The 23,084-nt window shown below is 40.5% G+C and overlaps 2 protein-coding genes across 10 annotated transcripts in view; both read right to left on the bottom strand.

Annotated features, from left to right (window-relative positions):
- Positions 1 to 3,497: 3,497 nt before the first annotated feature.
- slc66a1 (solute carrier family 66 member 1) lies at positions 3,498 to 13,389 on the bottom strand. The gene is made up of 8 exons (XM_083768479.1): positions 13,288 to 13,389; positions 12,064 to 12,260; positions 11,838 to 11,967; positions 9,347 to 9,434; positions 7,152 to 7,315; positions 6,952 to 7,044; positions 6,140 to 6,325; positions 3,498 to 4,699 (listed from the first exon to the last, which is right to left on the bottom strand). The coding sequence occupies exons 1-8, from the start codon at positions 13,312 to 13,314 to the stop codon at positions 4,616 to 4,618; spliced, it is 969 nt and encodes a 322-aa protein (XP_083624605.1). The 5' UTR covers positions 13,315 to 13,389; the 3' UTR covers positions 3,498 to 4,615.
- A 2,750-nt stretch (positions 13,390 to 16,139) lies between these two features.
- The window catches only part of trim33 (tripartite motif containing 33), a gene marked incomplete at its 5' end in the record, with an annotated part of 39,162 nt that continues 32,217 nt past the window's right edge, over positions 16,140 to 23,084 (bottom strand). For 8 of the 9 annotated variants that reach the window (XM_083769391.1, XM_083769390.1, XM_083769388.1 and 5 more), the window contains 5 exons: positions 16,140 to 17,280; positions 17,729 to 17,779; positions 21,990 to 22,142; positions 22,790 to 22,864; positions 22,961 to 23,075. In XM_083769391.1, the coding sequence (XP_083625517.1) occupies positions 17,056 to 17,280; positions 17,729 to 17,779; positions 21,990 to 22,142; positions 22,790 to 22,864; positions 22,961 to 23,075 (619 nt within the window). In that variant the 3' untranslated portion in view covers positions 16,140 to 17,055. The remainder of the gene's footprint in view (positions 17,281 to 17,728; positions 17,780 to 21,989; positions 22,143 to 22,789; positions 22,865 to 22,960; positions 23,076 to 23,084) is intronic. The other variant, XM_083769386.1, reaches the window with a different exon arrangement.

Genomic DNA, 23,084 nt, shown 5'->3' with positions numbered 1-23,084 from the left:
TACAGCTTTTGTCCCCATACGTCTCATATTTGCCATTGACAATGAAAGGAGAAATTAGGTCATATAAGCCTCAAATATATGACATACATTTGTGGCAACACAAACATTAAATGCCATTGACAATGAAGGGAAAATCTACGTCATGTGTAGACGAGCAAATCGGCTAACCACTCACATAAATTCAGTTGTTCATGGGATGATGTATGATGATGTATAATGATAAGAGCGCCCCTCACTTCACACGGGTGTAGACTGAATAGAGGAACTCTGAGTTGACATCAACACATTTAGCTTTTAGACATTTCTGACTCACAAACGCATTCTCACTGTGACAAATTAGTTGTTACTGACTCAACTCATGAACAAGAGGTGGTAACTTTCCCGTACACAGCCATGTGTCACGTCCTAATGTGTCCCCTCCGCCATCCCTCAAACTGGCCTTGACCTCTGAGGAAAAAAGAAATGGGGTGGGCGTGGGGGGCTGAGAAAGAAAGCAACTGAGCACCAATGATGAGCTTGCTGAGCTGACAGGCCAGCTTGTGGTGTTCAACTATTAAACATCTGACACTGATAGATGGGGACAGTATTTAGGAGGGCACAAATGTCACCATGGATCTTGTGCTGTGGCGGAGGTGTCACATTGTTGTTGGACAGTGGCCTGAACGCCTGGGCTCGTCCCACGGGAACGGGAGAGCGCTGTCACAACAGGACACTGAGGACAGGAGGAAGAAGAGGAGGGAGAAGAGATGGGGGTGTTGGGGAGGAAGGGGTCTAAGAGCGGACTTAAACCTCTTAAAACCTCTTTAGCCCTGATTCACTTTTGAGATGTAAGCATGCCATAAATCCTTTAGGCGAGGTATCTTATACATAATGTCCAGCTTGTGTCTCTTTATCAGAGAGCTGTTTGCTGGATGCCACAGCCTCACAGCGGCCTGGGCTGTACTGTTTACTGATGGTAACAGGAAGCAGGCGCTTAGATTAGAGTGGCCTTGCTGCAAAGGATTTTGCGGTTAAAGTCCATGGCTATTGTCTAAGCATGCGTGTGTGTGTGTGTGTGTGTGTGTGTGTGTGTGTGTGTGTGTGTCTGTGTCTGTGAGAGAGAGAGAGAGAGAGAGAGAGAGAGAATTTGGGTGGGAGCAAGTTAAGCTATCAATAATGATGTTAGCTATGCAAATTATGAGGAAGGCAATGCAATTTCTAAAATAAGTATATTTATTTAGTACAGTATATTTAGTACAGTATTCCCTATAAGGGAATTTGTATAACAAAGGGCCAAAATATTTACACAGTAAAATATTTGAAAACTAAAGTTGTCAAATGCAACGTTTAATTGTTATTAGAATCCAAAGATGCTCACTCGAATGCCAATGATCAAATACACTCAATTACCAACAAAACAACATCCCACAAAGCACAAATCAAACCTACAGTTTAGTCTACTTGTGGAATGTAAAGCAAGGGCGTCACAACAGCCCACATGAGTAAACTAGAACTGTATACTCCTCCAGTGACATGAGCTATCTTCATTTATTTTGGACACAAGATGAAGTAACAATATCCCAGGTAGCATCCCCATGTTTTTTTATATACTCTGCAGGATCCCACCAACCAGATACAGTACAATTATACATTCCAAGTTTTAATCTACACTTAAACTACCAGTTACTGTAGACACGTTGACATCCTCAGTTAATTTATCCATTTCGTCCTTATTTCCCCGAGTCACATTTTACTCTGAGTACAAATACACAGTTAAACGAACGAACACGGGACTTTATCGAGTGAGACCTCAGTTAGGACAGAAGACATACAGCACATCATTCTGACATCCACTTGCATCTCAAAGGATCACTTTAATAAAAATCTATGTTGAAGTCTATGCACTGATATGGACTTACCAGTGTTGCTGGTGGTCTGTCTCGCCTGCTCCGTGTCTTGATATAGTTTTGGGCTCAACCCTCCCCTCAGATTTTGTACTATTGACTGCAGTCCAGCCTCCAGCCTCACACACTGAACTTGCAAAATGTGTACACATACAGACATGTATGTCCAAACACACACGCACACTCACTCACTCACGTGCGCACACACACACACACACAGTCAACAGAGCATCCCTTTCAAACAAGACAATTACTCAGAATGAAACTGTGCGCATATTACAGTACGTGATTCCACGTATGTCTACACTTGCGTAAGACAAAATAGCTCTCTATCTGAATTTTGTATTAACACTGGCCTGATATTTTCCATTATAGTGAGTACTGTATGTTACTATGATTTGTGACGTTAATGCAGTTCCTACTTAAAAATTGTAAGATTTTCTGTTCATTTAAAGTATTTTTAAACGAATATTAACAAAAATGAAATACAGCTTGTGTGTGGTCGACAGGAGACAGGTCGCATACAATCAAATCTTGAATCTTTACAACACTTAGGATTATTCTGTGTACTTCTTGCTTGTGGTGTCGAGATGTACAGTATATCATCTCGTCCTCTCAGTCACCGTATATCAAAGAGAGCATCAGCTGAAAGGCAGCGATTTGATATGTACAGTGACTCGGTGAGTTTACTGGGATACGTGATGACTAGCCGAGACGTCCTCAGCACGACGACAGGCATGTTAAGAGAGCCTAGGGGTTTGCTGAAGCCGTCTCATTAAGACATTCCCAGTATTGTATGTTTATAAACAGCCTCTTGTTCATCCCCTTGATGGATGGCTGCTCCCTATCAGTGTCTCTTCCTGCTCTGCTCACCCCCTGCTCCGCTTAACAAGCCCTCTGCCACTGTTTCTCAACGGTACACTCCATACACACAGATCTCCTCGTTGAACCTTGCATGATAATTCTTCTTCTGACCTCGTTTCCTCACTGGGTGGGCCCTTAATGTCTCTTATGTGCATGTGTGTGTGTACATGTTTAAGTGTGAGGGGATGAGAGTGTGTGTGTGTGTGTGTGTGCATGTGGAAAAAGGGAGGGATTCCCAGCGACAGCAAGAAAAGCAAATGCACTAATGAAGAAGAACGTGGTTGTGTCAGGGCCTTTCCAGGAACGGGTCAATAAGGAGGTCCAGCACAGGCCTCGTGCACCAAGGCAGGGCCTAAAGGTCGGGGGTCAATTTGAAAAATTAAAGTGGAGTGCACAAAGAAGGCGTATCCCCTTTTCCGACAGAGAAGTCCAATGCTTGAGCCCTGGGTTACATCTGACGCCATGCTTTTAAAATCACAGCTTGAGCTTGCCTCAAATGACACTGGTACAGGGTTTTATCCCAATGGCTTGTTTAACCCATTCAGAACGGGAACCACTTTTGGGTTGCCATCTACAGTATATAGCAAAAATTGGTCAAAAATGGGTTAAAACAGAAGGAATGGAGTGAAACACCTGAAACAGTTCAGTTGATTTCTGGTAGATTGCAACTGACCCAATGAAGAGATTCAACATTTAGCACAAAATACCAAACAGATTTTAGTGCTGAATAAAGTGACGAGAAAATAAAACTTCATATGTGGTGGTTTATTACCTCAGATACTGCATGCAATTCACACAATTTTGCAGTACAGTGAGCAATGAGCATGTGACCGTTAACTCCCATTCAAATGAACAACTGTTTCAATGTCAAAATCTATAACAGAATAACAAAATAAAAAATATCTACATTTGAAAAATATCTAAAAATTGGAGGTGCATGGTACAGTATACCATGTCATGGCTAAGTCCTTACCGCACCTGGCCGGGTTCGAATCCGACCCGATGCTCTTTGATGCATCTCTCTCTTTCCCTCCCGTCTCTCTACTCACTGTCGATATCAAAATAAAGCACAAAAAGGTTGACAAATATAATAATCTTAAAAACAAAGAAAAATAATACAAACGGATTAAGGCTGTCTGTGTAATCAGTCAATTAAAACAGTACTTGAACATACCGTTAACATATTTGATATAGATTTACACAGAAGCATTTTGCAAACCTTTTTTATACATTTCAAGATCAGCCACATGACTGCGTTAACATATGAAGCTAAAATACAATTATACATACTGTCATGGTGATTCACAGTAGACATTATTCTCAACTCCTGTAAACAAGTCAGTTCTCCATCACAAAAGGTCTGTGCAGTGGCTAGTGTCATCATCATTGTCATAATATTTGGCAACTTTACAAACACTGGAATGATATTCCAGAAAACTGGGTACAGTCTAACAGTTGGGCAGCCAGGTTGCCCAACAGGTTATATCTTATATCTTCCTTCACTTTTTTAAAATAGGTTATGACCTAAAAAACCAATAGAGAACAGTCAGTTACCTGACAGGAGGGAAAAGACCCTTTAAAACAAAAGCAAATTAAGAGCAATTAAAAACAGTATGGTGACGCCTTTGCTGTGTACATCACAGCATCCCTCGCACCGCCGTGACAACAAAAGAATAATCTGGAATTATCCAAATGCTTTCCATTACAAAATAGAAACAGATCAGGAACGTTTTAAAAAGAATAAATAAATCTATACAATTGCACTAAAATATCTTTTCCCATGTGTCTCTGTCTGTGATTATAAGGAATGATTTGGAGGGGTCAGTTGGGATTGTGAGTGTGTGTGGGGCGTTGGTTCTGGCGGTCCATCAGCCCAGCAGAGCAGAGGTCTCGTTGTAGGTGCCATACTCTTGCACCGGGCGTTTGCGGTACATCAAGAACTGGAAGGAGATCTGAACCAGGGAGTAGAGTCAATGTTTTAGGAAACCTGGTAGACTATCACTTCAGGCCTGACGTCGAAATAAATTAAAAGAAAAAACTAAATCATGACAATTTTCTGAAAGATTTGAGGCGCATTTTAACGATTAAAAAAAATAGCAGACCTACAAGTTCATAGCGCGCCACTCGGTGGCGTGCTATGAGCTTGTAGATCTGCTATTTTTCAATAGCTAAATTATAACATAATGTGTATAACCACCAAAAGGGGTTCCTGCTCAAAATGGGTTAACTAAACATGCAGGAAGATGCCAGCAAGGTACACAGATTTAAAATGAAGAAATTAATAATAAGTTGGTTTGAATGGGGATGTGCTGCCATGCTGGATTTCATTTATACCACTAAGAAACGACATATTGTATCCTAACACTAATAAAATACATATTGCACCACTAAGAAACTACACACTGTACCACTAATACAATATATACTGTACCACTAAGAAACGACATACTTTACCACTGAGAAACTACACACTGAAAACATCCCATGTTGAAAACCTAACTACCAGCTGCTGGATACGAGCGGTTTCTAAATCAAAGACCTGAGAAATACTGTCACTATCTTGAGCTATTTTGCACAACACAGTTCGGGAAAAAATCTACTCACATTTTTCGGGTTAATATAAAAATGTGTTTCTGATTTACTTGTTTAATCAAAAACAGTAATGTATTTTAGAAGTCTTTAGTTGCAGCCCAATAAGCCCATCTGCCTGTGAGAGATCAGCGCAGCATGAAGCATAACCAGTAGGTGGTGCTAGTGGGGAGAACCCAGCAGCCACTGTCAAAACCAGTGGTGGAAAAAGTACTTTATTTATAAAATTATCAATACTGCAATATAGAAATACTCTGTTTCAAGTAAAAGTCCGGAATTCAAAATTTACTTGAGTAAAAGTACAGAAGTATCTGCTTCAAAATATACTAAAAGTATACCAAGAGTAAAATACTCTTTGTGCAGAATGTCCCATTCCACAAGTTCAAAATGTATACAAAATATGGCGCATTGTGAGCTTGCAGATCTGCGACTTTCAAATAGCCAAAATATATACAGTGCTGAATTGGTTCGTATGTTTTGTAATACAAATCTACAAAGTAACTAGTAACTGAAGTTTTCAAATAATTGTAGTGGAGTAAAAGTACAATATTTGCCTCTGAGATGTAGTGAAGTAAAAATATTGAGATTTTGTAATACTCAAGAAAAGTACCTCAAAATTGTACTTAATTACAGTACTTAACCCTTTTAGGACTATTCTGATTCTAAAAACGCCGAAGTATTAATTAAAAAATTACAAAAATGTTATGCTGCCAATATACTGTACAAACCCAAACGGGGTTCCCGTCCGGAAGGGGTAAAACACCGAAAGGGATTCCCGCCCAGAATGGTTTAAGTAAACGTACCATGACATCCAGAGTGAGCGTGCCCAGACTGCCTATGAGCCATGGCAGGTGGTGAATGATGTAGCTGCCTTCGCCCAGGCCGTCGTCAGGTTCCTTCATCAGCACACTCAGGCCATACGTGGTGTTGCCCACGATGACCAGGGCGAACAGGAAGTAAGACACCCCTTCTGTTGACCTCCTTTTGTACTGCAGGCAGAGCGCCAAGGACACTTTGGTTAGGTTAGTGCCAGTGTTTATTTTTATTTTCCTTTTAGTTTTTATTAAATTAACTCTGACATCACTATTTTGAGCACATTTTCAAAATATATATAATATCTTGTTTTTAAATGTCCAACCTTTTATTTCATTTTTTAAACAGTGAATATAGCAGCTCTACAAGCTCACTAGGCATATTAACAACATGTTGTGTGTGAGCTTGTAGAACTGATTTGTGCTATTTTTCATACGACCAGGATTGCACCAATTCAGGCACCTAGGCCGGTAATCCAGCCTGACGGTGTGCCTCGGGCTCGAGTCCCGAGCCGTCGGCCTTTGCCGCATGTCTTCCCCCCCCCTCCATCTCTCTCCCCCTTTCTTGTCACATTACACTGTAAATGATTACAGTACCCTATCAAATAAAGGCAAAAAAGCCATAAAAAGAAAGCTACCAACAAGAAATTATTGTTCACATTAATATGGTAATTACATAATTTCTATAGAAACATTTTGTATTGTGTATATTTTTTAAGATTCCCTGTGATTTATTCGGGAATTTTTCCCCTTCTTCTTGTATACTAATCCCATTCTGTGTTCTCTCCTGTGTCAATACTTACATTAGTGTACATTTGGGGCAGTCTGGAGCAGAGGTAGAGCACCGAAGACACAGAGCCAATAGAGAAGCCTATGATCTCCCTGGTGGTGAAAGCCTGGAGAATGAGGGTGAAAGATGCACGAGTTCAACACAAACAACGACGCTAATCGAATCAATTCATTTTAGCCACTGCCTGGTTAATTTAACTAAAGAGACACTCACTTTTACTTGAAAACTGAACACTGAGCTGTCAGAGACTGATAGCAGGGCACGACCTTTGAACGCGGAGGATGTTTCATCCTGTAGGTGTAGTGGTCCGGGGAAGACTGCAAGGTTGGCGCTGAAGCCCAGCACACATACCACAGCCACCCCATTCAGAATCCTACCTGGAGAGCAGAGCAGAAGAGGGTCATTTAGATATAGACCACAAATGCTAATGATATTATTTAGCATGAGTTGGGAGCCCCAACCTTTCAATTATTCAAACATTTTTAATTGAACATAAGCAGACAGAAATGTAGAATACTGTTCCTGCTATATAACTCCTATAAACCCTTGTGGCCCGTGGACTGCAGGTTTGACATCCCTGATTTACTCTAAGGCCATTATTTACTTCGATTTTGCACTTTGTGACACGCTCTGGATAAGAGCGTCTGCTAAATGCCTAAATTTTAAATTGGGTTTGCTGTCAATACTGGGCGACATGGCCGAGCAAATTCCTCCAGGAAGGAAAGATCATCAATAAGCAAATAAGGAGCACAATAACAATAACAACATGCACCACGTTGTTAGAGGGTTCAGGGTTATAATATTGATCTAGGGGAGCTCAGCACAGACACATTGCAAAAAGAAAGATATTGTGCGTAAATCACGTTGCCCTGAAGGTTGCTGGACTATGACATGATCCTCCGGTATGGATATAAAAATGTACTGGTTTGTGGATTTTGTGTGATCATGAACACATTTCTGAGTCTTAACTGCCAGCAGTGTCCAAGGAACAGAATTAACATTTGAATTAAATGCTAGGTGGACATGTCAAGTGTTCATGTTAACCACCGTCAAATTGTGTCAACCTAGCATCCCTAAATTGTTTATTGTTTTCCCCCGGAGCTGATGTGGAGCATAAATAATTTTGTTAATCGGCCACATGTGGGTGTTTTTTCTTAGAACTTGTGAGAATGACTGTCTGGGTCTGGTATTTGTCATGTTGACTTTCATGAACACTAACTAAACAAGATTCACACCCGACCCTCTTAATAATTATTTAATTTCGTCATTAAGACGCCATTGCTGTGTATAGTTAAACTATGCATGCAACACACACACACACACACACACACACACACACACACACACACACACACACACACTGTTGTTGTTCTTGTTCTTGTGAAGCATTTATAAAGATCACTACTAGTGCCATTTGCAGTGGCACGTTTACAGTAGGCTTGTCTCTAATTTGACATAGCCTAGCGATTTAAAAAAAATACTTCACATACAAGTACAAAAGGACTTCACAATGGCTGGCATTTTGATAACGCTTTTCCAAGTGCTCAAAGCACTTTACAATGGTTCATTCATTCATATATTGGTAGGTGATCCACATTCATTCACACACCAATGGTGGCAAGCTCACACCAACTGACTCATTGGAGGCAATGTAGGGTTCAGTGTCTTGCCCAAGGACACTTCGACATGTGGACAGGAGGAGCCGGGATTCGAACCACTGACCGATGGATAATTGGACGACCTGCTCTACCTCCTGAGCCACAGACACCCCAAAAGCGCATGCATAGACAAGACTCTTGTCTTGTCTATGATGTGACATAGCCTAGCGATCTTCAAAAAATACTTCACATACAAGTACAAAAGGACAAAAGGAAATGTCTGTGTAACTAAGTTTCTCAGAAGAGCGAAAACATTTGTTTACGATGTAACTGGCCCTCAACATATGGCTTAACGCACTTACTACAAAAATGTAAACTGGATTTCTTTTTTGTTAACATTGCATTCTTTGAAAAAAATACAGACATTTTCTCTGAAAATGTGCAGAATACAACTAAACTTGACTAGTATCACTGCTCACATGCTATCACTGGTATAATTACCATGCTGCCTGCTGTTGTCCTTCTGTATTCATTCACCCATGATACTACTTATGTACTTACTTTTTGTTTATTGTACCTTTCCTTTCTGCCCTGCCAGCATTTCAACCATGTTGCTATGATACCTGAATTTCCCTCTGGAAACCAATAAAAGGTTTATCTTGACTTAAACTCTTAAAGGTATTCAAAACGACCCTACAGATGAAATCTTCAATGCATACAGAGGCTACTGACAGTGGTTTTGACAGACAGATATTGTGCCCATTTGAGTGCTCAAGCAGGAAAACAATTAGAGGGTGAAAAACAACTCACTGCTGTGGTCCATGTTCCTCGTTTTGTAGTAACAGTACATTGCTAGCATCAACACGTCAGCCAGAACATAATACACTGCTGTGTATGTCTGAAAAGAGAGAGAAAGAGAGACATGTCAGTCAGTAGTTAAGCAGTGGAAAGTGACAAAAATGACAACACTGTTTGGATATGTTATAATGTTAAAGGTTTTATGACATTCATTTTCATTTATATTTTTTATTTTAGGTTTTATGACCTCAATTACACCCAAAAAACCTGAACTTTGAACATTCAGTGGATTTTCTGTGGTCTGAAGTTTTCTTTGGGGTTTGGAAGCCTTTTGAGCTACAATGAAAACAGGCAACACAGTGAAAACAGTGACATCTGCTGGCAAATCCCATTGACATATATGGGATTTGCAGGATCTGACATCACAAACAGCAGGAAAATCAGAGCACCTGTTTGAGCCAGAAAACCCCAGATCACAGAAAATCTACTGAATGTTAAAAGTTCATGTTTTTTGGGTGCAATTGAGATTAGAAAACCTAAAAAAAATAAGAACAATTCCAAAACCTTTTTTTTAATGTCACAGTCCCTTTAACACTTATTATGCCCAGAACGTCCCCACACGTCTTTATAATTACACCCATAGGAGGCACAGGACATCTGGAGACGTCATTAGATCATTTTTAATAATTATATCAGATAAAAAGTGTTAATAACCTGAATACAGAACTAAACACTTTTGCATAGTGGGCACTACTAAGTCTTAACGAGTAGTATGATATGCACTATCATCATACGTTCATTTTTTCTCTGTATATTCTATATACTTATTAGGTGCATCCACAAAAGCGTGTGGAAGCAGTGCAGCCACAGCTGTTTGGACTATGTGCCCACACCCGCCAGCACACACGCACATGCACATGCAGTGCACGTGTGGTCAATTTACTTCTAACAATAACACATACCTGACACAAACGCATATGCCTGTGTGACTAATATGGCATCCCTGACCAAACGTTGATCACAAACCATTCACACCGTCTGACAAAAGCTGCCGAGTGAGTGACAGTAGCACAAATTAACATAGGAATGAGCCTGGCTGCATAACAATGACTAATTGGCCAGTGTGTGACCTGTTAAGTATTATAGGGTGTTTTTTTAAAGGAGGCATAGTTTTCAGATTTTCTGAAGCAGTATGAATATTTATGTTACTTTAGTTAACAGGCAGTGGCTGATGTATTTATGAATTAACTGAATTTACAGAGCTCTTCAAGGTAAATGGATAATTATTTTGTACTGTACTGAAAAGATGCAAGTAAAGAGAATACAATGTAATATATATATATTGTATGTTAATAATGAATAGGTCTATATAAGAGTAGGTTATACGAAAGGTAACCCCGGTTCTTTGACTGTTCGGTTTCGGCTCTAAAATCAACCAAACCAAATACTGAATATGCATTTTTTTAGTGGTGCAACCACTCCTATAGATAGCCATGTGTGTCCCTGGGTCTGTCCCTGGCTGGGTCTGTCCGAGCACGAAAATAGCGTTATATAGCGTTTGTTCACTGTTGCACAGCCTAACACACAGACACACAGGTCAGGGAGGAGGGCTTGTACAGTACAGCACAGCACAGCACAGACTAACATCAGTCACTTTTTTGGGTGTGGGGGAACCGCAGAGATGTGTCGTCTCCACCTACAGGAAATACGTAGGCTGCGACCATGAGACCCGTTACGGAATCGGTCCATAAGCGTGTGACAAAGCAATTTGCCAAAAACAAAGAAGCACTGATGTTTGGTTTGGTGCACTCAACTGAATTTGAATAACTGGATTTGATTCTGGATGAGTGAATGACTCGGCTAAACAGTAGCTGGTGAGTTAATATGATGATGTAATCTCTCTACAGAATAGAGGGCAGCTGTTGATATCACACCAAACTTAAATGATCTTTTCCAAAGATCTATTTTGAGCTGAGAAATTGTGAAAATCCTGCCTGTCTATTCTGTCCCATAGTATTGTGTATTCTTGACACACCAGCTTGTGTTCTAGGACCCATCGTGTAGGGGAAATTAATCTGCTGTGTATATATATATATATATATATATATATACACACACACACACACACCGGTGTATATATATATATATAATATATACATATTGATATTGAACAATGAATTATAAAAATGATTACTTTTAGAAATGGGTTTTAAAATGAAAAACAACCTGAAGATTAACCTGGGTGGGTGTTAACCTTCCCCAGGTTAACACCCACCAATCATTTTAGATATTTAGGTACTACTCATTCGATACAGCACAAAGATACCCATGTACCTGGCTAAATACTAATTGTTGTGATGAATTGAACATGGTGGGCCCCTATTGTAAACAAGTGTAATGCTTTATGGTGTCGTCCACAGTTAACAGTTTTGTTTTGTGCTTGAAATGTACTGTCATTCTCCAGTCTGTTAATAAATTCATCAATCAATCAATCAAAACTCACTTGCAGTGGAAGTTGGTCCGCTAGGAAGGACCCGACCAGATTACAGCTGTCACCTCCCAGCCACAGCAGAAGAAACCAAATGGACAGAGCACTGTCCATGTTCCCAGTTTTGCATGAACTGTAGTACTGTCTGCAAACAAAGGCACAACGCAATTAATGACGCCAGCCAGGTATAAAAACGTTATTATAACAACCTTAGATACTTGTCCCAAAACAAAACACTTACGGCATTGTGGACATTATGAAGCAGAGAATGGAGAAAAGACCTAGGTAGACACTGGCCATATCTCTGCTGTCCACGGCACATTCTCCAAGCCCATCCCAAACCCATTTTGTCCCATTAGGACACAGGGTGGACATGTTTCCTTCGCCGCTGCCTCCAAAAGAACCTCTCGTGAGAACACCATCTGTCCACGTATTCATCTAGAGAAAGAAAATAATCCTTAGTAAAGTTATAGTGCAATAAATAACATAACACTATAACAAGGAGGCAGCCTTGCACACAGTGGACCACATCTGACGCAACTAAATTATACACTCAGCAATGAAAACACATTTGATGTCAAACCAAAAAAAACAAGAAAAAATTTCCATAACCAACCATACTTGTTTTGTATTACATAGATAAGTGTACTTGATGGATATACATTACCTCAGCTCGAACTATCCTCTTCTCTACTTTGAACATCATTCATGCATCTTGTTTTTCATTATAATACTATTATTATTATCTTGTTTATTATATTGCTGTTAGTCTAGCAGAACATGGCTCTTTGCCTAAAATGAGTGAGTGACAAATATCCCCTCTTGATTCACTAGGGAGGGTCAAAGGTAACACCTCAATCCCATTGTCCTGATTGTGAGGACATCAATAATATAGTTTGGCAAAGAAATATCGTTAAATAAAGCGGGCTATTGTCATTTGCGTTTCGGTTTCCGACTTTCAGTTTTAATTACTGGCGAGACAGAGAAAACAAAGCAGGGCATTTACATATCGGGTTGATTATGGTCTACTTTGAAGTTACTCTAGAAACCCAGGTAGGTTTCTACTGCGGAACCTCCGAAACTGGCTGCGGCAACTTTTGTAACCTATTTCCCAACGTTGTATCACACCTTTCAATATGTCTGACATTTATTTACTGATGGATGTGTGTCGTGATATTCCGCTGTGATACAACTGTTTGTTTGTTTTGACAGCATAGCAAGCCAACAAAGAAGAGCTTCCGTCCGTGTTTTTTGAGGACATTCTGCACAATCGATGGAAAAAGTCAACACAAAGACCCAGCTAGCCAGCCGGGGTAACATTAGCTAGCCAGTAGAGTAGAGTAGTAGACACAGGTAACAATAATACCTCTGATCGGTTCAGCCTGCGGCGTTACATCAACAGCAAACCTCAACGCCTACATGAGATCAAATCTAAAGAAGATACTTAGTCAACCATGAATCTTACCTGTATTAATGTAGATGTAGACTGCATTGCACATTTGCACTAGTCCCACAAGAGCCTTCCAGATGGCAGATTCACACTTCTGACTGCAGTGCTAGTGCAGTGAGGAAAAACAACAGTCAGACAGACTGCTAGTCTGCTACTGTAAACAATTTGGTTTCCATCGAGCTGATTGGTGCTCGTGCATGCAACGTCACAGAAACGGGGCCAATGATCTGTGACTAGCTGGAGCAAAACAAGAAAGTATGTGGTAATAATAATAATGTCATTATTACAAAAGAATAAGTATATGTATATATAAAGAACAGTACATTTACACACGTTCACTTTTTTTAGAAAGAAAGAGGAAAAGAAAAGAAAGCTACGTTATTCGCAAAAAGACTAGATCTAAAAACACTGGTATAGTTTGATTCTCTCAACCTGTTGAATTCCATGGGTCCAAGATGTTTTTATTTTATTTCATCCTGCCTCCATGACATTGACATTGTGCTTTTTGTGTAGGACGAAGGAGTCAATTTGTTACAAGTTGAGTTACAAGTTACAACACCGGGGATTGTACTGTGAACATTTCACACATTCAGCTCACATATCAACAAGGCTTGTTAAGCTTATTATTCGCTCATTAGCCTGCACACTCTGCGGCTGCGCCCATATTAAAGGGCCTCCAATTCTACGAACTCTGCATTCTCACAAGATGATGTGAAGATCCATTGAAACTCACTGATGTAACAAACAATCACACAATCAACTTTTTATCAACAGTTTAATCCTAATGTATATATAGGCTACTCAGTAGAACTAAAGGCTATTTGTTCTAATTTGACATCCTGTTTATTTGATCTTAACTGGTTTATTTCCTTATCGCTATGCCTACGACATGCTCTAGCTCTATCATGTGTTTTATCTTGTTTTTCTAAAACACCTCCGCTTCCAGCAGCTGGAGAGGTATATAGCCTAGCCTAATTCTTCAAACGCATTACAAATGTGTAGGCTACTTTAATTATGTCAATTAACACACACTAGCCTACGTCCTATTCATGCCTTATCGTCTGGTAATGAAATGCTTTTATGCGCGGTAGTTTAGATTAGATTCTCTCTCAGCTGATGGCTCTTCACGTGTCACCACGGACTGCAGCGCAGACATTCCATTCCCTCCATGTGTCCTGTATGTAAATGTGCCCATTATTATCCACATGTGGATTCGACGCTCCAACGGAAGTCAAGACCTACAGATCAAGCGAACTAATCAATAATTAGAAAGTTGTCTTTACCTGCAGATAAGGCTCGTTATAGCGCCGAGAGAAGAGGCCACTTGGATGTGCTGGAAATGCAGTGAGTGTCAGTGACTTCCGTGACTTCCGACAAAGTACATTCAATCAGCTGACTGGTCCCAATGCTGACTAAGCACTGGTGTCAGCTCCTCCTGGAGACAACAGTCTTTTTATATATAAACAATTTGCTGAATGTAAAAATAATAATAAAAAAAAACAAAGGAAAAAAGTCACTTCTAACCAGCTCTGGTCCATAGCTCTAATGCGATCAGTGAGGCTATGGACCACAGAGCTAACTTCTACCTGGCAATTCTGGCATTTTGCTGACTGGAAGAAGCAGTGATTAGTGTTTTAGTTGCCTGTAAAAGTAGTAATACCACAATATAGAAATACTGAGACTAAAATACCTCCTTTTAACATTTCACGTTCACAAGTAGCCTTGGCCTACATGTACATGTAGCCTACTAATTATGCAAAATAATTATAATATAATCAATTATAATCATATTATTGGACTGTTCATTTAAAAGGGTGATAGTCACATGTGATTTGTTAAAACAAAGCTCTATATTGACAGTAAGTAATTATGCTAGAGTATTTGTTCAATAATTGGAGTCTCCCTGCATCCATGCAGCTCTTTAATGAACAGAAAATACAATTTCAGGTGGGTCACCAATTTCATCCAATCAGGAGAGAGACCTCATTTATCAGCTATAGTTTGATACCAAATTTGTCTGCTCATATTTTTTGTTTCATCACATCCAATTTAAACACGTTTATCCTGTAGCAGTGTAGCCTGTAAGAGTAGGCCTACTATTTCCCCAATTATGAAATTGGTATCCAGACATGAAAAGCTGGAAAGATGGGGAGACCCCATTAATAACTTGGAGCTGGTAAAAGTGGGGCTGATTTTATGACTGTGCTGCTGGGAATGCCTATCAGTGAATGTTTGTCTAAATCTACAAAGTAACTGGTAACTAAAGCAGCAAGCTGACAAACAAACAATAATGTATCTGGGGAACCACTAAAGATCCATGGGGGTCTCCGGATCTTACATTGAGAAACAATGTTTTTTTAAGTGGGCGGTGGTGGCTCAGGGGTAGAGTGCCTGGATGGTAACCGTAAGGTTGCCAGTTCGAACCCGGGCTCCCCCAGAGTTACTGTCGAAGTGTCCTTGAGCAAGACACTGAACCCCTAATTGCTCCCGATGTGCTAGTTGGTGGCTTGCATGGTTTCCGCTGCCATCGGTGTATGAATGTGTGTGTGAATGGGTGAATGTAATGCACAATCTCTGTAAAGCGCCTTGGATAAAGGCGCTATATAAATGCACCATTTACCATTTATTTACCATTTAAGTGACATTTGAGTGACTGGGTCAAAGATATAGGGCTCCATTTTCGTCACCTCTAAATTTCACCTCTAAACCCAGCTAAATTTTTTACTATTTTGAAAAACATTGTAGAATGGCCATTTCAACTATTCAAAAATGTTTAGCGAAATAGTAAAAAAAAGGGCAAAGACGTTTAGGCATAAGGGGTTTAGCGGTGACGAAAATGACACCCAAGTATCAGTTTGTGTCAATGTAAATGCACATGATTGACAAGCCTTGGAATTACAATAAATAAGTGCCACCAAAACCCAAAAGCCCTTGAAAATGAACTATTTATATATTACAATGTTCAAGAAAGAAATCCAGTCTAATAATGGTTCAACTCGAAGGCCTGAAAACTGTCCGTTGCCCCCCCCCCCCCCTCCCCCAACTTTCTAGTGATATAAAGAAAATACATATAATACATATACAAGTTATTTACAGTATAAAACAGTGTGGAATTATCAAATAGCCTACTTAATGTAATAGTAAAACCTTAAAACTTGTGGTCTAATTATACTAAGGCTAATCAACATCCTAACTGACCATCCCAACCTTACCCACCACTTTAGACACTAGGATATATTTCAAGAACAGATTTTTATTGATGACTCACCCAAACATCTATAGGAATACTTTCATTGGGTTAGATTCTCTTATTTACACAATGCTTCCACAAAGTCATACAAATACTTGATAGGTTTCATGTCAAAGTATATATATTATACATTAAGACCTGGGAATGAGAGTTTCAAATGTTTTGTAAAGCAACTGTCACAACAAATCTACAAACATGGTAATAGAAAAAAAATAAGTGGACCGTTCATTAAATTAATTACCGCAAAACAAAATATTTTCAAGTCTGTACAATAGAGTTCTTGCGTGTCCACGAACTGAGGATGATGAAGGATTGCAGATCTTCAATCGTTCTGTCTTAAAAACGTCCAGACAAAGGCAGATCTCATTACGCATTGTGACAGATCGTTCAGAGGCAATGCATGAGATAAACGATCAATCTTGTCTTTTGACATGTCGCCTTGAAAAGAAAAACAGAGTAGCGCGGCGCGGATGAAGAAGACGGCTGTTCCTCCGCTTCTCTTGTCCTCCAAATTCAGAGATGAGTCTCGAATCTCACTTGATGTGCATAACCTTTTCATCCAATTTTAACCGCTTGCGCCTGGGCTGTACAAAGTCGTCTCCAGAGTCGTCTGTGGCCTCCTTCTCCTCCACCTCCTCCTCAACTACTGACTCGTCTTCCGGTGTCTCAGGGAAGCTCTGGTCGGGGTACATCTCCAGGAGCTTCTCCTCAAAGATGATGCTCATCGCCTTGCCTGATATTGCCATCTCCGAGCTCACCTAGCGAAGGGGGCGGGGAGTGTCGCCGGGAGAGGAGAAAGGAGGTAGGAAGGGAGGGGTTGGGAGAAAATTAGAGCTGGTTAGGACTCTTTGTGGCAGGTCGGTCCCAGTTCAACCTTGCTGTAGAGAGACAGAGCATAGGGTATCTTGCCTCCACCACCGCCCCTGACTGCCTTTCTTTACAATTTCTTATTTTGTTGAGTCATTCTGCACAATGCAATGATCCAACAATCTACCAGTAGATTCAAACTACAAAAAGATTGTATAAATATTTGTATGGCTTTGCTTCCCCCTCCTTTTTTAACACCAGGTAAAAACTGCAGATCCCTGCATCTGCTGGTAGACTTTTAGATCTTTCACGTGTTCCTTGTGAAATCATAATTCCGAATTAATGGTTGTGGAGCCTCGGCGGGGGGCAGGACACCCGTGTGCATTTGAAACGGCTTACCTGGTTATTAATCTGTTTCTCCTCATCATATACTTGGATTATGCGAGACATCTAAAAAAAAGGGGCGATAACAGTAAAGACAAGAAAAGCAGCAGGGAGGCAGGAGCAGAGCTTTACAGCACAGGCAGGTTAGCCAACAACCCAGTCTGCGCTGCAAGTCCTAGACTATACCTCTTAGCTAGTGAAGTCTCAATCGGTGGTGTCATTCTACAAAGCATCTCACTTCCCAATTGCTGATGCTGCAGCGTCACATGCTCTATTCAGAGTCACCTGCCTCTGACTGGTGAGGGAAATGATCTGCTTGGCGTCGTCAATTCTCAATGAGTGGCAGACAGGAAGACAGTTTGAATTGAATTAAACAGGCATAAAACCCAAGGCCAATTTTTATAGTTTGTTTTCCTGTACAGCTTAAAAACTATAGTATAGAAGGATAAAAACATGGCAGGCAGACCTTATAGCACACCATGATGTAAGCAAAGCAACGCAGCTAATACAATTATAATGGACTACCGTCGATGCTTTGCTACATTGTTACACCTACAGCTAACACCCATTATTAATTGTATTATCTGCAGCTGTGTTTCTTACATCGCTGCATACTATAAGGTCAGCGTGCCATGTTTTTGAGGATGCCTGGCTTTTGAAATTAGGTCATATGGCATCCAAGTCTATAGACTTTTAATGTTTGTTTAGGGTGAGGTTAAACAAACATTGACGACGTGAGACGTCATGTGGCCAATATAAATACAGCTTGTGACTGATTTAGTTTTATACAACAACACACTGCATTCATGTCTCGTGTATAGTGGCAGTGACTCTGCAATGAATGAGGCATTTTTATTTTATTTACACTTGTGGTTTTTAACATGTACAGGAAAACAACCAATATGTTTTGATTCAAACTTTGTTTTGCACTTTCAATGATCAAAATGTAGCTGACACTAACCACTTATTTGTAGTAAGAAGAGAGATCTCCACACAGACATATCGTATATAGACCCTTAAAATTAGGACACACAAAAGGATTCTCACAAACTCAGACAGCAACAGACTGGATATAACCCAGGCTCGACACTACAATAAGTTTGATTACATTACAAGTCAACTTACAAAACGAGTAGGCTTCAAACCAGAGCCCAACTGAAATCAGATTTTTGGATCCAATGCCGAACCCATTTGTCCTAGCCCATCAATTACAGACGTTTTGACCGATAGTTTTTCTTTTTCTATAATTTTTATCCCACGATTTTGTAACCCATTTCTTTCACCCAGTGTCAATTATTTAATGTAATCCTGGGCGCTACACTCCCTCTGCCAACCTGGGGAGAGTAACGGACTGACCTCATGCTTCCTTCAATGCATGAGGAGTCCAAGCTGCTTCTTTTCACCTGACAGTGTGGAAGGAACACGTTATTCCAACCAGTTCCTTTACCTTCCATCAGGTGCCCCAGCTGGCCAGGGAGAGGCAGTTTAAAGACCAGGATTACTGCATGTTTTTTGTGAGGGTACCTATACTAGGGGACAAGGGGAGAACATGTAAACTCTACACAGAAAGGCCCTTTCGCCAACCCCACCTCTGGTATGGCTCTGACACTAATGACGTGGAGGAGAGAATATGCCCCCAGCACCCACAGCGTCCCCAGCGGGAATCGAACCCAGGACCTTCAAGCTGTGAGACGACAGCACTACCAACTGTGCTACCGTTCGTTATTGCCTGATGGTTCTCATAAAAGATAAAATAAATAAATAAAAACTCAGATTTGATTGAAGTTTCTATTTGAGAACATTTAACTTCAATAATGAAATGAAAATTTAAGGTCTGGCTGCAATTTGTTTTTTTGTGACCTTTATTGTTACATTTCTTAGTAGTACAGAAGCTGGTTGTGTCTCAGCCAATCACATTCTCAGTAGACTTTCCCAGTCCCCTCTGGCCTCGTGTCGGCACCTGTGCATCCCGGGGCAGAGAGGCAGGCCATTTCTCGCTGCAAATGTGCTCAGTTACATATTTTAGTGTATTGTTCAAGTTTAAAACGAGAACGTTGGTATTGCACCGTCCAGCTGCCACATTGTATAAGATTAAGAACAAAGTAGCAGCTGTAGCGTCTCGATCATGAAAGTCCGCTGCATGTGGAGGGACATTGAGCTATGGGAATGGGAATCACACAGGTGAATGAAATCATGATTATTTATAGGGGCATGTTTGCTGATGTAATTAAAAAGGTAGGGCAAGTGATTTTCTTTGCTTAAAAGTTAGTGTCAAAAAGCAATATATTATGATAGTACTCATAATTTGCTAGTATAGAGTGTTCAGTAACAGGAGTCTCCATGTCTCTCCAGCTTTTTATTAAACAGAAAATGCATTTTCAGGTCGGGATAGCAATTCTATTCAATCAGGACAGAGAATGCAGTCAAGATACAGATTAAACAGATTAAAGTGGAATTGTAAGTGATGACGCAAATAAATCAAATGAGCAGACAAAATTGGAATTGGAACACTATAAAAATTAAGCTGATAAGTGGCTACTCTCCCCTGATTGTCTGAAATTTTGTCACCTACCTGAACATGTATTTTCCGTTTATGAAAGAGCTGGAGAGACGGAGACCTCCGTTACTGAAAAAACACTCTATAGCAATGATAACTATCAGAATATAGTGATTTCAACAAACAACCTTTTGTTTTAACCAAAAATATATCACTGTACTTTTAAGTACAATGTTTTTGATTGACTTTTACAGACTTTGGCTTAAAAATATACACAATATATATATATATATATATATATATATATATTTTTTTTTTAATGTATGTTACTGCAACTCCAAGTGGGGTATACAAGTATTATTTGTTTGTTGAGCTGTGTCCATTAGTAGAGGCTGCATCTGCCATACATATTTTAATAGAGGAACAGTTCCCTCTAGTGGTACTTTATCACATTGCTGGTTGAAATTGGTTTAATAGCTACTGCCAATGTAATCAGGCATTAGGTTTTTGTTTGACAGCAAGTCATAACATTATTTTGAAATTAGAAAAAATAATTATTTCCAATCGTGGGGATCTATTGATAACTGCCAATTATGCGTGAAAGTGTGAAAAAACATTTCAGAATGTCTTAAATTATACAATGAACAAGCAAGTAAATATAAAATACACATAAACCAAACTTTAGTTTAATTAATTACTAGAAATAACCCACTTACAAGCTCATGAGTCAAAATTTGATGCATTATAATAACTATAAGCTCATTATCTGCTTTGTGTCCGTGTAGCATAGCTCAGTCGGTAGAGTACTCGCCTTTCGACCAATGTTGAATCCCAGGCCCTGACAACTCATAGCAGTAACATGGCTTGGGTGTGGCAAGTCATCCGCCAAGTACTGGGAGCTGATGGTAGGTGTTGCGCTCCACCTCAGCAATTGATCTCCCAGGGGTCTAACGCATTGTGAAACGGGAATAGACTCCCGCAGACCCGCACTCTGGCCGATACGACAATATATGGCGATAAAGTTGCATCTGATATCGGTCTGGTTCTATTTCAAAACGCACCCACGGCGGGATGGAAAAGTGGATGTAGCAGCCAGTTAACAAGAATGGTGAAAAGGAGGGAGACAGATGTACATTCTCCACACACATTTATCAAGAAAAATCTCACTGGAAGATTTTTCTTTTCTCTTCAGGAAAATAAAACCACAATATTTAAAGACCACATTTAAAAAATAATACATTTAAAAAGCTAGCTTTGAGAAGAAAAAAAAGATAATTCAAGCTGAATTGACCACAGACGTGTACAAGAGTCAGTGTTACGGTCCAGATGCTGCGTTAGTGATATTCAGCCAATGTTCCCATAGTCACAGATGAAGTGAGCACCCAGCGACGCCACACCACTCCACAGCACTGCAGCCAATGTTAAGTCAGCACACCTCCATGCAAACAGTAAGTATGGCTGCACCATATAGAAGAGATGTGCCATATGTTGCTGCTTTAGCAACACCGTAAGCCTGAGATATACTCAATTGCTCAATTGAGTGTTGTGCACCGACAGCCAATCTACAAGCTCACAGTGCACAAGAGCTTGTAGATTGGCCATTTTCAGTGTGCGACACAATAGAGTATAAATCATATAGCATATCGTCTGGTCCATATGCACGAACGTACGCATGCGGGTGCCCATGCCACCCTTCCCCAGCTCGAAACACCCCAACCCCTGTCTTCGTCCCCACATACAAAAGACACAAAAGCAGGCTGAGGAACTCATGCCACTCACCTCGTTGTACTTGGCGCAATTGTTGAAGACGAGACGCACGTCGCTGACAAAGCCCTGAAGTGTCTTGTAATACTGGGAGCTTCTCAGCTGAAGCTTCTTCTTCACCTTCTTCAGGTCCATGGGGTGCTTGATGATCTTGTAGTAGTTTGGCACCTGAGTTGGAAATGAGCAGGCCACAACAGTGTCATGAATACAATCAAATAATAAAATGAAAGGTCAATTTGTACTTTTGATAGATATTTGAGGGTGGGTTAACTTTGTGACAGTGGAGAGTGAAATGAAATGTAGGGGGGATGATATTCAGCAAATGGTCCGGCTGGCCGGAAATGGAACAGGGACTCGCTGATCGGAGCATTGCCACCCTGTAACCATTCTATCGGGACACCCCTGAAAGCCTAATTTATTACTCAGAAAATCATGTCATGGGTCCCTAGAAATTGGTTTACAAACAAACATGTATTATTACTATTATTGTCTATTAAGGTAGAGGACATCCTTCTATTCAACTAATGAGACCTTCAACAAGTAGCCTCTTGTGCTACTACTATGTAAAAACAAGAATGACACGAGTATCATTGACTGCCAGGTGTAACAAGTGCTGTCTCCGTTGTGCATCTGTCCCCCTTTTTATTATCTTTTTTCTTTTTTGTCACAACCTCCCGGCCGTCGTTTGGGTTAGTTTCCGACGTTCCTTTGTCCCAAATCCCAGGAGGATCCAAGGAGTGTAGTACTGAATGTGTGTGTGCGTGCATGCGTGCGTGCGTGCGAGAGAGAGAGTCGAGTGAGGGAGATAAACTTACAGAACTGGCAACAGGATCCCTAAAACCCCCACTGAGCTCATGGCAGAAAATGTACAGCAGGAGCCGCTCACATTTCTGGGAACACAGAGAGACACGTTAGTATTGATGGTTCATGGTGTCACAGAGACTCACGGCTGTGTGTTGTACTGTCTGTGTGGCAGTGTTACTGACCCGCCGGTCCTCATGTCCCAGAGCATGGTCAGCCGCCTTGGCTTTCTTCGTGTCATCGGTGTACTCGATCTCCGGATTGGTCAGGTTCCGACAGAACGTACAGAGGAAGTCACCCCTGAGAGGC

This window comes from Protomyctophum parallelum (assembly GCF_964188405.1).
Source record: "Protomyctophum parallelum genome assembly, chromosome: 7".
Lineage (NCBI taxonomy): Eukaryota > Metazoa > Chordata > Actinopteri > Myctophiformes > Myctophidae > Protomyctophum > Protomyctophum parallelum.
Note: the sequence above shows the minus strand (reverse complement) of the source record. Positions and strands in the feature narration are given on the sequence as shown.